The sequence below is a fragment of the Vitis riparia genome, chromosome 19, assembly GCF_004353265.1.
Source record: "Vitis riparia cultivar Riparia Gloire de Montpellier isolate 1030 chromosome 19, EGFV_Vit.rip_1.0, whole genome shotgun sequence".
Classification (NCBI taxonomy): Eukaryota; Viridiplantae; Streptophyta; class Magnoliopsida; order Vitales; family Vitaceae; genus Vitis; species Vitis riparia.
This window is the reverse complement of record NC_048449.1, coordinates 7,695,280-7,712,005: the sequence shown is the minus strand read 5'-3', so window position 1 is coordinate 7,712,005 and position 16,726 is coordinate 7,695,280. Positions and strand designations below refer to the sequence as shown.

At 35.1% G+C, this 16,726-nt stretch overlaps 3 protein-coding genes across 4 annotated transcripts; 1 reads left to right on the top strand and 2 right to left on the bottom strand.

Annotated features, from left to right (window-relative positions):
* Window positions 1–69: 69 nt before the first annotated feature.
* LOC117908931 (trigger factor-like protein TIG, Chloroplastic) lies at window positions 70–6,861 on the bottom strand. Its single transcript, XM_034822787.1, has 13 exons — window positions 6,499–6,861; window positions 5,813–5,896; window positions 5,212–5,340; window positions 4,611–4,699; window positions 4,237–4,420; window positions 3,617–3,707; window positions 2,588–2,742; window positions 1,801–1,893; window positions 1,606–1,698; window positions 1,074–1,154; window positions 728–877; window positions 477–572; window positions 70–321 (listed from the first exon to the last, which is right to left on the bottom strand). The coding sequence occupies exons 1-13, from the start codon at window positions 6,784–6,786 to the stop codon at window positions 244–246; spliced, it is 1,611 nt and encodes a 536-aa protein (XP_034678678.1). The 5' UTR covers window positions 6,787–6,861; the 3' UTR covers window positions 70–243.
* Window positions 6,862–7,553: 692 nt separating this feature from the next.
* On the top strand, window positions 7,554–11,122 carry LOC117908461. The gene is made up of 3 exons (XM_034822056.1): window positions 7,554–7,895; window positions 9,576–9,731; window positions 10,647–11,122. The coding sequence occupies exons 1-3, from the start codon at window positions 7,617–7,619 to the stop codon at window positions 10,806–10,808; spliced, it is 597 nt and encodes a 198-aa protein (XP_034677947.1). The 5' UTR covers window positions 7,554–7,616; the 3' UTR covers window positions 10,809–11,122.
* Window positions 11,123–11,814: 692 nt separating this feature from the next.
* Window positions 11,815–15,918, bottom strand: LOC117909652 (grpE protein homolog 2, mitochondrial-like). Of its 2 annotated transcripts, XM_034823745.1 has the most exons (6): window positions 15,660–15,915; window positions 13,808–14,009; window positions 13,542–13,729; window positions 13,279–13,446; window positions 12,894–13,022; window positions 11,815–12,295 (listed from the first exon to the last, which is right to left on the bottom strand). In XM_034823745.1, the coding sequence occupies exons 1-6, from the start codon at window positions 15,780–15,782 to the stop codon at window positions 12,209–12,211; spliced, it is 897 nt and encodes a 298-aa protein (XP_034679636.1). In that variant the 5' UTR covers window positions 15,783–15,915; the 3' UTR covers window positions 11,815–12,208. The 2 variants fall into 2 exon arrangements, with proteins under 2 accessions (XP_034679636.1, XP_034679635.1); XM_034823744.1 differs by having other exon boundaries at window positions 13,542–14,009; window positions 15,660–15,918.
* Window positions 15,919–16,726: the final 808 nt, after the last annotated feature.

Here is a 16,726-nt window from a genome sequence, read left to right as displayed (position 1 = left end):
GCAGGCGCTACAGCTTTTGTTTTATTTGTTTTAAGCATTTCAATTTAAAACCCAAGTGCTCTTCAAGAGTTCATGGAAAAATCAGAACATATATGATCTAAGAGTATCTTTTACAATGGTGAAGACTACAAGTCCGATGGTATTTACAACATTAGGCTGGGATGACAAAATTTCCAAAATTGTTATTTTTTAAATTCAAATAAAATCATTGCATTCTCCCTGATCTTCTAACCCAGCTTTCTTTCACCTGGTTTTGTACTGAATCTCTGCATGTTCTTTTAACCATTCAAGGACCTTCGCCCCTTCCAGCACCTCCTGAACCTATACAATGTGGAAGAAAAAGAAAAAAGTTATACATGCTTTCCATTCCTTTTTGTTCAATGATGATCAGTTTCTTACAGCTAGGAATAAGCCAATAACCCAAATGAGAAATGACAACAGCATGCCCAAACTTTAACAGGGTAGAACAGACGAACCTGTTCTCTAATACGCTCTTCATCGTATTCTTGTTTATGACGTTTGAATTCTGAAATGGAGTTCTCCACCTCTTTGACAAGCTCCTCTGTTGGAAACTGCAACACAAAGCAAACATATCCTTCATTGTTTGTATATGGGTAACTTGTAAATGAGATCCTGTTCATATTAAATGGAAACAACACAACATGAAGCAGCCCACTGATGAGCATTGAGCAGAGACTAGTGGGTATATTTACAAAGGAAAGCTGACCTGCAAATTTTCACGTCTAAATATGTCTCCCACTGCTAGATTCTGTTTGATCACACTTGTTATATTCTCCTTCTGGCTTTCCAGGTATTCATTCACGGCCTTCGGACTTGACAGAGATGCCAACTGCTGTTCATTAAGCTTCATATTTGCCTGTGTCACACAGAAACAGTCATAAATCCGTATAGATAATGTTGATTTCTGGGAGACATTGTGGATTTTTTGGACCATGAGCTACCGAAATGAGCTCATGACAAAAATAACTAGCCTGAAATCTATACTATTGGAGATTAGCGATGGCTGGCAAATTTGTTCTCCTTAAGGAAACTGTAATTTTATAAGAGCCCACCTGTATCTGTAAAAGCTGGGCTCCATAGAGCTGCCTGCCCTGTTCCTCAAACAAGGATTGAGGAATATCTACTTCAATCATCTGAAAATAACCAAAAAAAAAAAAAAAAACCATCATGATGATGTAAAAGAGAAAATATTATACACAAATACGGGGAGGATATCATCCAGATAAATCTTCCAAATGCGATCCATAAAGAGTCTATGGACAAGGAACCAGGTACATCTCTATGCCACACATACATGGAAAGAAACAAAACAGTGTCAAATGAATTTCATGCAATGGTTTCTAGCATTTTTCTTAGCACACAAAGGAACATTATATTTGTCAATCATGAATGTCAAATTGAGTTATTCTTTACAAATTCTTGGGTTTTATCAGGAAATAATAAACCCTCGCAAATAAAATTTCTCCATAACCAACTGAGAAGAGGGAAAAAGTGGCATAAAGCTTTATTAAGGGGGAAAAACTAACTGAAACCCATGAGATATATCAAATCTGAGTGCCTCTCTTTCAGAACAAAAAAGATTACCTTGTGAAGCTGGTCTAGAATTGCGTTATCTGTTGCTTGTTCTTTAGCTGTTTGCTCCACCTCTAGGCATCTTTGCAACAATGATTCCTTGACCTGCAGATTCACACAGCAGAAGTTTTCATTGCAGGGTCAAAGCCGATATGAAATTTAAACCAGAAATGTATAAGAAGACCGTGTGAGAGTGTACAGGGTTACCTGCTCCAAGGTGGTGCATCCAGGAAGAAGCTTCTCAGCAAGGGAGTCGTTTAATTCAGGTAACTCTCTATAAAATAATTCCTTGCATTCAACCTAAAAAAAGAAAAGAAAATAACAGTTAACATCATGGTTTCAAAATTTTGACTTCAATTGAAAATGAAGTAAATTTGGATTTGTATCACGTCTTGAATCAAAGCTCAAAGCCAAAGTTGAAATACTTAGGCCTCCTTTTGGGATAGCTTCTTGTTTTTAACTTTAATTAAAAGTTGGAGTAGAAGTGAAAGCAATAATTTCAAAGGAGTCATTTTGGTATGCTGCTTTCTACACAAGTTTTTTTTTTTAAAAAAAAGCGTTTCCAATAAGCAACATTGCTCTAACTACCATATTGAACTCTTTCCAAGCCAAAAGCCCTTTCCGTGAAATCATCTCAACATATCTAGAAGCTCTTATTGGGCTTCAAAAAGAGCTTTTAGCAATACTGCATCCCAAACAAAGCCTTAGAACTTACCTATTTTCAGCCTTTTCTTAATGAAATTTACCAATTTTGGAAAAAAAAAATTCATTAATTTGCAAAACTGTACCTAATAATTTGGGTATGTGGCTCATCCATAATTGGGAAAAGTAGGATAGAAAAAATTAACTGCTTGAAACACACATTTTCCTGAAACTCAGCAATTCAAGGAAAAATAACAGCTCGATGCAAGAAAATACTTTGCCACAATTTCACAAACTAAAATGCCTAGTTGTACATAGAAATATAGACAAAATATAGCCAAAAGGAACTCACAGTAAACTGAGCATGAACACCACGGAGATTTTCTTGTCTCCATGATTCAGGAAATACTAGTGGAAAGGACTTTGTTTCACCTTGTCGAATGCCAATTATTGAGTCAAGGAAGCCTGGAAGGACTTTATCACCATCTTCTGTATCAAAGTGAAAACCTGCAAAAAGAACAGCAATGAGGTAACGGACACTTCATTGGGAGCTAGACCCCATAGAATAAATAATCATTGATGCATTTTGGAGGTGAAACAACTTCCTTACATGTTAGATAATGTTTAAACTCACAGAAATAAATCCTTGATATTAACATGGAACTTTGTTGAACCAACTTTTAATTAGTAAGAATATAAACAGCAATAGAGGAAAAATGCAGCAGAACAATTGAGGCTTTTAATTGTGCAACGCAATAGTATTCACCAACTGATATAATGTTGGCCTGTCATACAAGTGAAATACATTTTCTTACTCTATGTCTCATTGATAAAAAATTATTATCAGCAAGTAGAGTTATAGCAGATTGGATGCCATGCAGCCCAGATATATCAATTATTCCTTGGACCAATCACTTGATAGGTTCCTCAGGTGACCAATAGGCCAAGTAGTCCAATTTGAAACACATGGTCATTCAATACATGATTCTCTTTTTCAGCACTTATCATGACAGAAAAAAGATATATCATGTGGCCAGGAGTTACATATCAATTAGGTTAATATCTCTCCAAAACTGAAATTGAGCATTTTGATGGCTTCTTCATACATCAACCTCATTATTTTCATTTACTTGTCTGTAACTTAGTACTTTTGGGTTTTTGTTTTTTCCTTTTCTTTCTGAGGTTTAGACACCTGACATCCATGCCATTCATGGACAACTGTGTCTGTGTTTTCCTAGGAAACTTTAGGCATCAATGTTGGTAGGAATTGCAGCCAAGATTACATATAAGGTAAATATCAAGAAAGACCAATGGAAAATATAGTTGAGGAAGGAGAACATGATGTAATATGAAAGGCAACCTTAAATGAGTATGGGCAAACCTTTACTCTCTGCAGATGGAATTTTCTGAACATTTGATTCATCTTGGTCTATTGTTGTTGCTGATATATCAAGGACAACAACATCACCAATCTGTGAAAGTTTCAAGTTGTTATAAATTTCAAACTTCATATCATAAATACAAAAGGGCTTCATATGCGATCAATTTAGTTCAGCTGCTTTACTGAACCTCAGTGAATATGAAATATATTCTGATCAATACAATGCAAAGCACATCTAAATTCAGGATAAAATAGGAAGAAACTTTACCACCCATAGAATAATAAAGCCTCTAACTCACAATACATATCACAATCTTTGCCAAACTAACACATAAAAGATGCAACTTAATAACTTCCTGTGTTTTGCAACTGGGAAGACATACGGAAGTTTAGACATGTTTTCATATTCGGAAATTTGAAAACCATATTTGGAAACCTATTTAAACACATTTTCTTCCAAATCTTAATAGTTCAGACAATCCTTAATTAAATAGTTAACCATCACTTTGACACCATCTTAAGTTACCAACTTTCCCAAAAGCTTAAGTTGTTACAATATAGACCTGTAATATATATCAGACTAACAATAAAAATAATAAACTAGCTTAAACATGCTTTACCTGTAGTCCCCTGTCAGTTATAATTCTCAGCAAACCGACAGACTTGTAACGACGTTTTAACTCTTGTTCAGAAGCTCTCTGAGCATCTATGTCACTGTCTATCTCAACAACAATCTTCAAGTTCTTGTATCCATTTTCAGGAACCCATTTGACTTCAGGTGCCACATCAACAATGATATCATATCTAGACCACAAATCAAATCAGATCCAAATATTTATGCATGTATACTGCAAATAGATATGCTGTCTCCTCTCTGTTCAATGCTACAGAGATAGAAGACAGTGACGGGTAGCAATTGTGTGTATTGCTGTAATAAGAAACTGATATCAGCTTGCAAATGAATAGTGCCATAAAAGATGCATATCTAACATACCTCAGAGATTTTTGTGAAGAATAGGTTTCTTCCATATCTGAAAATTTGGTTACAATGCGGATGGAGTCATTCAGAGCCCTCCCAGTCACCTATTGTTGAAAACGCTCAAAAGACCACAGTTAACAACTCAAATCAAAATATGACTCAATATCTCAGTATTGAAGTTCTTGAAAAAAAAAAGAAGTATAAGTTGGAAGACTCGTTGCACTGTTTCTCATGAAAGAAAGCATGCTAAAGTTCTTAGAAGTTAGAACAGTTACCAACCGAAAAAAGCATTTCAATGCTAAAAGGTTTCTGGTTTTCGTCTAGACAGCTAATGCCAGTTTAACAGGTCTAAAAACTGTTAATGGTAAATGCATGATTATTTTCCTTCTTTGGAGTGTGCACAATTAAACTAATATGAGGCAATTTTTGTTTTTATGGGAAACAAACTTTGAACATGTCAGCATCTACAGACATAAATGCAACTAGTGAAGCAGAACCCAAGACAATCTCAAGGGTTAGATTCAAATTAGCACGCCTAGAAGATGCTCTCTTCATAACATAGCCAAAAAGTATAAACAAAAGAAAAAAGGTGTAACGAACTGTTAGAACAACGTACCGAAGACATGGCATGTGGAAAGGTCCTCTTCAATATAGATTCAATTGTAGCCTTTTGAACATTTTTCTTCCCAATATGATTTATAAGAACAGTCTCTGGAACTTTCTTCCCAGGGCGAAATCCAGGGATCTGTGTACATGAAACAAATTTGTGGCATGAATCACTCTCTCTTTTTCAGAATCCAGAAACCACGACCAAATAAATTGACATATCCTAGCACTCCATTTTACATTTTATATAGAGTAAAACAGTGATCCCACAAGTTGTAAAGATGAATGATATTGAGAGCTTAATACAAGATCTGCAATGACAAATGACGCTAAATTTCAAAGGTTATTGTTACAAGAAAGTTGCATTTCAAACTTTCACAATTGAAACATTTGACTTTATACTTCAAAAAAAAAAAAAGTCACTATATAGGCTTACTCATGACTCATGAGTACTGCTGCACTGATTCAGAAAATTGATGAGGACCAAAAATTTGATGAAAGGTTGCTTGATTAAACAATGTAATTCCTAGTGGTGTTGTTTCTCATTACTCCATGTGATCTTAAACCAATTTATATGAAGTGGAAACTTAATTGGTGTAGCTGAGAAACACCTTTGCCAGCTTTGTAAATTCACGTATGACCCTTTGGTAACAATCCTCACAAACAACTGCCGGAACTTCTACACTCAACCTAACCTGCACAGAGAAATCCATGTGAATTTATGGATCTTGAAAACACCCATCAGATCCAATTGCAATACCAGAGCATCTTTAAGTTCAAACTTTTATTTGCATTTTTTCAGCCATAGATATACCAAGGGGGTTGTTGGGGGAGTTGGTGATTCAACCATTTTCAATGACAATTGACAAACATATGCATAGGTGTCCTTCCAAATCAACAAGTATACTCAAGAGCTAATGAAAAATAAAGAGGAAATATACATCTTGATTTGGGCACAAGATTTAAAAAACCTATACTAAAAAAAACAAGAAGGGAAAAAAAAAAAAAAAAAAGCAGTTGGATTGGTTTATAAAAATTCAATAACATGGAAAACACAAATTTTGAATTGTTGCAGAAGAAAACTTAAAAAATAAGGGTTAGCTAAAGTTCAGAGAAAAAGATAATGACAGACTGAATAGTTCATCATAATGAAAATTGAGCAAAAAAAAAAAAAAAAAAAAAAAAAACGACCATGTTGAATCCTTAAAACAAAAATTTATGGTAAAGCATACTACTCAAAGAAATATGGGACAGAAAATTAATGGGAACACAGTGATAATTATCATTGGAGACTCACTCTTGAATTGGGTTCTTCAGTTTCCGTGACCTCAACATCAGCCGGTAAGCGGTCTTTTGCGGAAGCTACGGAAGCAGGAGATGAAAAAGCTGTGAAATGGATTGAATTTCTGTGAGATGGGTGTTGGGGATGAAAGAATTGGCGAGAATAAGAGAGTGTGTGAAGATTGGAGAGTTTTTTTTTGGGTTGAAGGAGAAGAGGGGTTGTAAGGGAGAGAGAGGTGATGGGAGAGAGGAGAGAGAGAGGTGGTCTGAATTTGAGGAGCGTTGTGGAGAAGTGGAGCTCCATTGTCGTTGGCTTCTGAGATGGCAATGGCTGTCTGGTGTATTGAAGATAGGGAGGCTTGAAGAAGAATGTGATAGGGATGAAACGACACCGTTTGTTTGATGAAGTGGGGCTTAGTTTATATATCGAAAACGGTGCGTTTCGGATGTAGAAGGAAACAATTTGTATTTTCAAAAACAATTTTGGAGAATAATTTTTAAAAATTATTTTATAATAATATATTTACAAATTTAAAATATTTTAAATTTTTACATTAAATATTTTATTTTAACATATTTATATAATCATTTTTTAAAATAATCATAAAAAACATTATTTAAGAACATCATATTTTATATTTAAGAACAAAAAAATATAAAATAAATTTTAATAATTTAACGTGTCTTCTTGATTTTTATTTTACAGAATAGAAAACTATCTTAAAAACAATTATCTCGTGGAATCATCATCTTACATTTTTTATTCTCTTTGTTATTGTTAGCTTTGTATTTTTTAAGGTTTTTTTTTTTTTTTTTTGAAAAAAAAAACTTTTGAATACGTGTTTGATACGTGGAAATAAGCATAAGAATAGAATAGAATAAGAAGGAAGGATATGAAAATTAAATAACGTGGAAAACTTTGATGAAGATATCATACCAAGGAATATTTTGTATGTTAAAGAAACCTTAAAATATTAATGCTTTTATACGTGGAATAGTAGTCAAGTGCCACGTGGTTTCAAATTACTCAACTCCCACTACAAATCCAATCGACACCAAAAATCTGGCTTGGTGCTCGATCTCTCACCCCAACGATACTCATAAACAGCCGAAAACCCGATATTTCGGGGGTACATGGAAGGAGTCGGGTCCCGACTAGGCCGGGCATCGTCCCGTTACAGCCCCGCTACCGTGTTCAACGGTCCGGTGAGAAGATGGAAGAAGAAGTGGGTCCACGTGTCATCGTCGTCATCGTCCACCGTGTCTTATCACAACTCTCAATCCAATGGCCACAACAGCAACACCGGCTCTCGCCTCCTGCTCTGTAAATGGACCCCACTGACCTCCGGCGACGCCGAGAGGAGCTTCGGCAAGCCGGAGGAGCCGCCAAGAAGGAAGTTCCGGTACACTCCGGTAAGCTTTCGTTCTCCAAAACTCCAGAATTAATCGTTTTAATCGTTTCTAGTTTTTGGTATTTTCTTCTGGGGTTTAGGGCTTAGGGTTTGGGTAGGGTTTAGTGCTTGAGATGTGAGTTATAGTTCTCCTGAGTAAGAGAATTTTTTTTTTTTTTAAATGTACAATTATTTTGTATTTTTTTTCTTTACGTGTTTGGATTTTACGGGTTTTTGATATACGACAGATTGGACTTTTTTTTCTTTGTTTTTGGAGGCAAATTTTAATGCAAGTTTTGCTTTCAAAAGAAAAGAAACGTGCTTTGTGTTCATAGCTAAGCATTTAATGAAGAGTTTATGATTTTGTTAGTTTGATTACGGCCCTCTGGGTTTTTTTTTTTTTCTGAGTTAGGGCTTTAGGGTTTAAGGTTTAGGTAGGGTTTGGGTTTTGGCACCTCTGAGTGAAAAATGGATCAGGATGAACTTATGAGTGAAAAACGTGGCATTATAATATCTGCGCAAAAATTTTCCTGTTTGTTTGTTTCCATGGAAAATAGTTCCTACAATGAATTCAGGTAAATTTGTGAACTTCTTCTTCCTTTTTTTTATCCCCTCAGTTCCTGCAAAGGGAAAGGAGCCTGAGAAGAGAGAATGTTTTTCTGTGAAGGTAACCAGACTACCATGAAGAATTTCCACAAGGGTTCATGATCAAGTGATCATCAGGATAAATGGAACCCTAAATTTTGTGTTATTTTTATTTTCTTGAGCTATCAAAAGGGGGAAAACGGGGATTTAAAAGAAGCCTTTTCCAAAGCTAACCTAGAAGAGACACTGACTGCTGTCCAAGCTAGAACTACTTTCTGCTGAAACAAACAGAGGTCCATGAAACCACTGTGGTAGGAAGTGATACCTAGTTACTGACTGAAGCCAAGTGATGTGGGAGGGTTGGCCACAATGGATGTTGATTGCCAGTGTGGCCATATGTTCTGGAAGGCCAAGGAAAGTTTTATATGTAAGACAAAGAAAACTTGATGTATTTATTAGGGCTGCAACTGGGATAAATTGGAAGCATACCCAATCTCACCTCATGTTGGAGATTCTCAACACATGATCAGGTTTGGTTGGGTTCGAGTGGGTTTTCCAGTACTTGATTTGACTAAACAAAAAAAAAAAAAAAAACTCTCCTTTTTAAAGATTATGTCCTTTGCATTCCTTATTGTGTCAATTAAAACATAATCAAAGAATTAAATATACGTAAAAAGAATGTTGTTTTTACCATAGTAATGCCTTCATAGATAGAAGTTAAAATCTGTTTTAAGAACAACATAAGAACTTGCAATAGGGTTGCTGCTCCCCATTGACACGCTTTCAATATTTATATAAAAAAAATCATATGAATAATGCATATATAAAATGATAATAGATGTACATTTCTGGTTGATTTGGGGTTGAGCTTGGATTGATAAGGCCCCAAGCAAACCCAAGCCAACATTAGGACATGTTGAGATTTATCAACCCAGAGTTGTACATTTTGGGGATCAGGTCAGGTTCAACCTGCTCAAGTTGCAGACCTGGTCTGTATATCCAACTGAGGGCAGGGTATTGTAAGGCTGGAAATAAAAGGCATATTTTATATAATAGCTGTCATTTTCTCTTGGCTAGTATGAATATTACTAGCAAGTTTATAAATTTCATTGTACAGGTTTCTGTGCTAGAGGAACAGAAAAAGGAGGCTGCAAGAAAGGCTGAAGGTGGAGTTCAAGCCAGCAATAACCAATCTACAACAAGGCCAACATCCAAGATTGATGGTTTTGATGGGAAGTTTAACATCAACAATATTTTAATGGAAGAATCTGAGGTAACACGCTTACACTAATTTTCCTTTTTCGTCCGCAAGTCTCAGTTCCAGCAATTGGTGTCATCCTTTTTACAACAGTCCTCAGATTCCCTTTTTTTTCCCACCTTTCATCTTTATTTTGTTTATATTTTTCTCTCTTCTCTACGTGGTGCTGGTTATTGTTTCCTTTGCCTATAGTTGAGAATGTTCTCATCTTCTAGATTCGTCTTTCGCACCTTAATTTGTTTTTTTAATGGTAGCATTTGGTTGGTCATGAAAAATAGAGGAAAACAAAAAATATGAGGAGAATCAGAAGAGAGCACTTTGGTATTTTCCTTTGTTTAAGAGATAATGGAGACAGGAAGATATCCAAACCCTTCAGGACATCATATCAAATGTCATACCATAGCTTCTGTTCTGAACTCTCTCATACTCTTCTAAGTTGGAAATTTAGGTGCCTGGGAGGAAAATTTTTTATATTGGTATTTCTTTTATCCCTTTCTCCTCTTTCTCTCTATGACTCGGTGAACCAAATCAAACCACATAAAAGGGATTTTTTTTTTTTTTTTTATAAAAAATATTTCCTTTCTCTTCTCCTCTCCTACCAAATATGGTGCAAGTTAACAGTAAAACAAAAACAAAAACGAATGAGAAACAAACTACATTAGGTTTCCTGGATTGCCGGACTGTTTGCATGTGCTTGGTTATTGATTCTGATTTTGCTTAAAATGATCTAGTTTTACTGAAGTGTTGGAATTAAGCTGACCAGTTAATATAAAAAAGGAAATTTCTTCCCACATGTCATTCCCCCTTCCGACAACTAGGAAATTACGGGGGTCTATGTTGTTAACTCCATTGGAAGATTGTTGTATTTAATATTGTTCATGACAATCAGGCAAATAGTTCCAGGATCTGATCGATTGTTTTGCAATGCAGGCATCAGACAGAAATGTTCTTTCCCCACAAGAATCGGAAGGCGGCTTAGACTTGGGTTTGTGCTTGATAGGCCATAATGACAGCAATGATTCTAAAGATGAAAACAAGGAGGGGGTGTTGGAGAAAATGGACAAAGGTGGGCTAAGGGAAAAAATGGGTTGATACACAGAAGTTGTCATGCACTAACATCATTTGGCAACATGTAATGGTGCCCAATGCATATCCTACAATCTTGCTTTGGGAAATAGGGGATTGGAATGTATCTTCATCTTGTAATTAAATTATAGGGTTGGTTTATGGTTTCTCTTAATTTATAGCTTAGGCTTTGATATTGCCACCGGTACACAGGGAAAGAAGGATGTAACGCAGTTACATTATTTTACTGCTTTATGTATGTAAATTATTCTGCGCAGCAGTCAGGCCTCTAGTGCACCATGAGGGTCATTATTTATTCATATTTTGGCACTTTCTTGCGATAGGGCGGTAGAAGAAGTTTGTCAAGTATACAATTTCAGCCATGGGAACAGAGCTCCAGTAGTTGGCAAATAAGGTATTGGACCTGGAAGCTTATTGATTTATTATTTCTAAGTGAGAAATAACAGTTTCTTGTGCAGTCTGTACTCTGTAATACCAATCCTATGATGCCACTTCAGGCTATGTTTGGTTGTGGGAAAGTACAGGGAAAAATATGAAGGAAAAAAAATAGAAAAAAAATGTAAAAGTAAAAATAAAAATAAAAAGGTTAATTTTAAATTAATTTCATTTATTTAATTTTTATATGTAAAGATAAATAATTTTAAAATATATAAATTTTTTATTTTTTCTAAATGTTTGTTTTTTTAGTTTTTTGTTGAAAATAAATTTATTTTCTGAATTTAGTTTGTTTATTAATCACTACCATTGGTTTTAAATTTTACCAATTTACGAAATTTTAAAAAGAATTCAACATTGGTCTTAAATATCGTGCAAGATTTTAGATCAATGATGACTTAGTAACTTAAATGGGTATGAATGGAATTAACAGAATTTTAAAAATAACCCCTTAAACCATCTTCATTAGTTAAAGGGAAGTCATGCACATTAATTAAAACGGAACTAGATGTTGGGCTATGTTCAAATATGTTGCACCATCAACAAGAATTAGTATCCAAAATGCATAGCTAAGATGACATGAGAGAGACTCGTAAGAAATTTAGAACACAATGATGTTAGCTTCCATTATTCCATAGAACTAGAAAACAGGCCATTGATGGTGTCTACTCCAAAAATCAGTGTTACTTGCAGGGCTAACTACCCAGCACTACCAATAATTACTCGATTCATGCGGTGCACTTTCCATGATATTAGCCCACATCTAGCTCAGATTGGGACAACCATAAGTGACGCCTGCCCTCCGTTTATATCGATGAACAATCAATAACGACTCAGATTGGGGAAAAAAAATTGTTCTATGAGACAGTTTCTAAAGCTAATCTTAATAGGGGAAAATATTGAATCAGTACTTCCACAAAGAGGTGCAAAACTGTAGATGGATTATGAGTAAAAAACTCTACTGTGCCATTTTATGCCTCCGTTACATTGTTGTCCACCGCTTGGGTCACGCCAACTTCAGCTGGCCGAATAACCCGATCATGGAGCATGTATCCCGCCTGCATCCCAGACCAAAAGAGAGTACTTTAGTCATGTTGCTTATAATACATAATTAGCCATCTGGACATTTCTTTGAAACAAAAATCAAACACCTCTGAAAAGTCACTAAAAATGATACTGGAAATTGATACGAAATTAAGTCAACAGTATCAATCATTCATCAATAACCAAAATACCATCCCAACTGCTTACAACACACATAAGCGAAACAACCTAATTGTTCTAATCACAATGTGAAACAAAAATGACGAGGTTAATTTTACGTTATGTTCAAAATCCAAATGCACCCTTCTAAGAAATGCCACTATATTTAATACTCGTGTTTTCTTTGAACAGAAAACAACCACTGAATTGACACCCCCCTATACAAAATAAAAAGCATCGCAACCAAATCAACTACCTCAACACCCCACCAAACCCAATATGCACACACAAAACTCCACCCCCTACCACCACAACAATATAGAAAGAAAAAAAAGGAAAACAAAAAAATGAGCACACACACGACACTAGCGCTGCTTCTCTTTAAAAGAGCATGCAAGAATCTTTAGTTTTTTTAATCATTTAGAAAACAACTAAGCTGTTAGCTATTATTACCTTCAGAACCACAGCAACAGTACCAGAAGGCTTAGAAGGATCTGGGATTTGGAATGCTGCATTATGTCTATGTGGATCAAATTGTTCATTTGTTGGATCAAACTTTTCCATGCCAAACTTTCTAAAAACCTGAAATAAAAAATAACCATAAATCATAAGCACACTTCCAAATCACATGACAAATCTTAGAACTTTTAGCGCATATTTAAATGAATGGTAGATTGTGAACTTAGCAAATATAACACACTTGATAGGCTGAAATTGAATTGGCTGACATGTGCATGTGTGTGTATATGAACCTCTGTTTAACCATTAATCAATGACTTGTAAAGGTGGTAATAAGGCTGAGCACTTACAGATGACAAATGAAAAATAATGTGTTTACCTCTCCAAGCTGTTTTTCAGTCATTTCAACACCCTCCAGAAGTGTTTTTAAAAGTGGAACAGCTCCAGCAGTATCTTTAGATTCATCAATCTTTGAAAAACTTTCTTTGACTACCAAAGAGGCTCTTCCCAGATTGTCTGCAACATCCAATAAGCTTTTTGCAAAATTCTGCAGCATAATTTGCAAGTAAAAAAAAAAGGGTAAGACAAACTTTCCCACGAGGAACAAAGTAACAGTTATCTGAAAAAGATCAACAAACAAACCTGTATGGCAAACTTCTTGGAGTTCTCTGCTTCGCGTCTTGCCCTCTCCATGACATTTTCCATTTCTGCATAACTACGGAGAACTTTATCTTGCATTTTTTCAATCTCTTTGTTCTTCATCTTCAGAAGTTCTTCCTTCTCCACCACAAGTTTCATCAGATCATCCATTGACAGGTCACCCTCTGAATCTGAATCAGAAAACGCAGTTCGTTTAGTACCCCTTCCCCTTCTTTTCACAGATTCAGATTGAGGTTTTGAATTAGAACCTGATTCTTCTGCTTGATTTGTTTTTGCAGGCTCAGCATCAGCAGGAGCACCATCATTCTCTACAGTGCCTTGTTCATTTCCAGACTGGGTTGTCTCCTTTTCATTAGTTTGAGGAGATGCAGATGAAGAGATTCCAAATCTTTGAAAGATGGAGGCATTGTGGACCAGGTGATGCAACAGAGACACCTGGGTTGCAACCACCTAGAAATAGAAAAGCATAAGTATTTTTTATAATTAAATCAATAAATATGATAGATATGAAAAAAGGATGTTATAAATGAGGGTATATAGGACATATACAATGGGTACCAAAAGGCGTTGCCACAGAAAGAGAGGATACAAAAAACAACCACTATCGCCCTCAACTAGAACCAACCCAATCTACAAAATAAATAAGAGATATTGAACCTTCTTTTTATGTACAAGTTAACCAATGGCACAAGATTGCTATAAAAAAATTAGCGTTTCATTGCTTGCATCTGCTGCTCCCTATTTTTTAACACTCTTTGATTTCTTTCCATCCACATTGTCCACAAAAATGCAAAGGGGAGGAGCTTTCCAAACTGTCTTACGATTCGTCCCCACAGAAAAAACATGTCAACCTAAAAGAGTGTTTCTAACCATAGGAAAAAGGACCCAAGCAATGCCAAACAAAGAGAATAGAAGTTGCCCTAGCGCCTTTACTATGACGCAATGAATGCGAATGTGATCTATTGATTCATCTTTGCAATTGCAAAGAACACATCTCTTTGCCAACACCTACCCTCTCTTCTGAATCTGATCCATGATCAACACTTTGCTCCAACTAGATTCGTATGCTAAAAGAAAAAAAAAACACGCTTTTGAAGGGACCCATGAAATCCAAATGATGGCCATAGGGAAGGGAATTGTAATTGAGAGATAAAACTCCATTCCTAAAATCCATCCCTACCACTTTATCCTTAACTTCCCTCTTCATAGACTTTCCTTGAAGCTTGAGAAGAAATCCTGCTTCCAATCATTAATGTCTAATGAAACATGGATTCCAGTGAACCCTCCTCACCCAGATCATCCAAAACATCCGCCACCCAAGCATACAAAGAGCTTCCCAGAACCGAAAAAAATAAATAAATAAATGCACTGCCCACTATACAAACAAAAATGCCAAGTACTAACAGGTGTTCATGATTAAACTGATGTTCCCCGTAATATACGATTCATGATATGAACCACAGTGTCAAATCAAATAACTACTTAAAAAGGTTGTGGTCTCCGGTAACAAAGACACCCTAAATTTGAATCTTACATACAATTAGAACCACAAATCCAAATATCTCAACACCAGCTTGAAGCCACATTTCCAATGTTTCAAGTAAAATTACAAACTCCATTGTTATCTATTTCACGTCCAGTTTCTTCCTCATTCTAATTACAAAACGGGGTGAAAGAGTGGGAAAAACCGCACCTCCACTCATCAATTGTAAATTCATCACATAGTACACAAAACTAAGCTCCCATATAATTTCAGAACCACAATGAACTTGTTTCAAAGGCTATTAGAAATACAAAAATTATTTTTTTCACTTGCACAACTTGAAATCACATCACATCTAACCCATTTGAAAAAGTTCCACCCTCTCTATCCTTTCCCCCCACCCCACACAAAAAATAAAAATAAAAATGGAACTCTGAAAATACAAGGAATTAAAAGAAACTCAAAATAATTCCAAAAAAGAAAAAAAAATATTACAGAGATCATTAGAACACGAAAAATAAACTCTTTGACAATAAAAACAGATGGAAATAATAGAAACCCTAAAACCCTAACAAAACCCTATTCATAACAAGAAACGAAAAACAAGGGTTTGGTACCTTGTCAGTGGATTCGCCGATCAGGAAGGTATTGAGGTGGCTCTGAGGAGCCAGAAGGGAGGACGTGCGACCCTGTGCCAGCAGGGTCCTCGTCGAGCGAAACAAAACCCTAGATGCAAACATTTCTGAAAGAAGAAGGGTTTACAGAGGCAGCAATAGGAATCTAGAGAGAGAAAGAGAGGTTTTTAAGGAGAAAGAAAAAAAGGAGAGTGAGGCGGGTGCTTGGAAAGAAAGAAACCCAGTGGAAAGTTGGGAAAGGGTAGGAAAATTATTGCGCAATAGAAGCTTGTCGTATTGTCTTCTGTCTAAACGGTGTCGTTCTTAGATACTTTTCTGAGTTTTCCATGGAGAATGTTTGAGAAAATTAGAAGGGTAATATAGTCCATTTCCATTGTGTGGCTTCAGAAGCCTCTGGAACCATCACTCGGCCCACTAGTCAAATGAATTTCTTAAATTTTAACATTTTCTATTAGAGATTTGTTTTGTATATACTAAAAAAATTCGTTAATTATTAGGAAATATCTGCTGCGAATTTCGCACTACCAGCTTTTCTTCGGTGAAAGTAGACTATTGCTGTGAGATTATATCTTAGCTTTTCCCTAATAATTTTTTTTATGTTTTGATTTGATTTTTTATATCCAAATTATTAGGCTCCTTTGAGAAGTCTTTTTTTTTCAAAAGTAGTTATGAAAATGGTTTTTGAAATTGTTTTATAATATTTATAAAACATAAATTCCATTGCAAACTTGAAATTTTTAAAAAACTGATTCCTGTATTTTTTTTTTATTTGTAATTAATTTTTATATTGATGTAATTATTTTTAAAACAATCACCAAAATATAAATAAAAATAATTAAAATATATTCTCATAAATTGGTATGTTTTATATTTTAAGAACAGAAAAATGTTAAATATGTTTTTTTTTTTTTGAAGAACATAAAATTATTTTAAGAAACTTTTTTTTGTTTTAATCAATAAATTATTGGGATTATTCTTTTTTTTTAAAAAAAAAATTGTTTTAATTTGGTTTTTTAGCTAGTGTTTTTTTAAATATTTTTATTTAATGA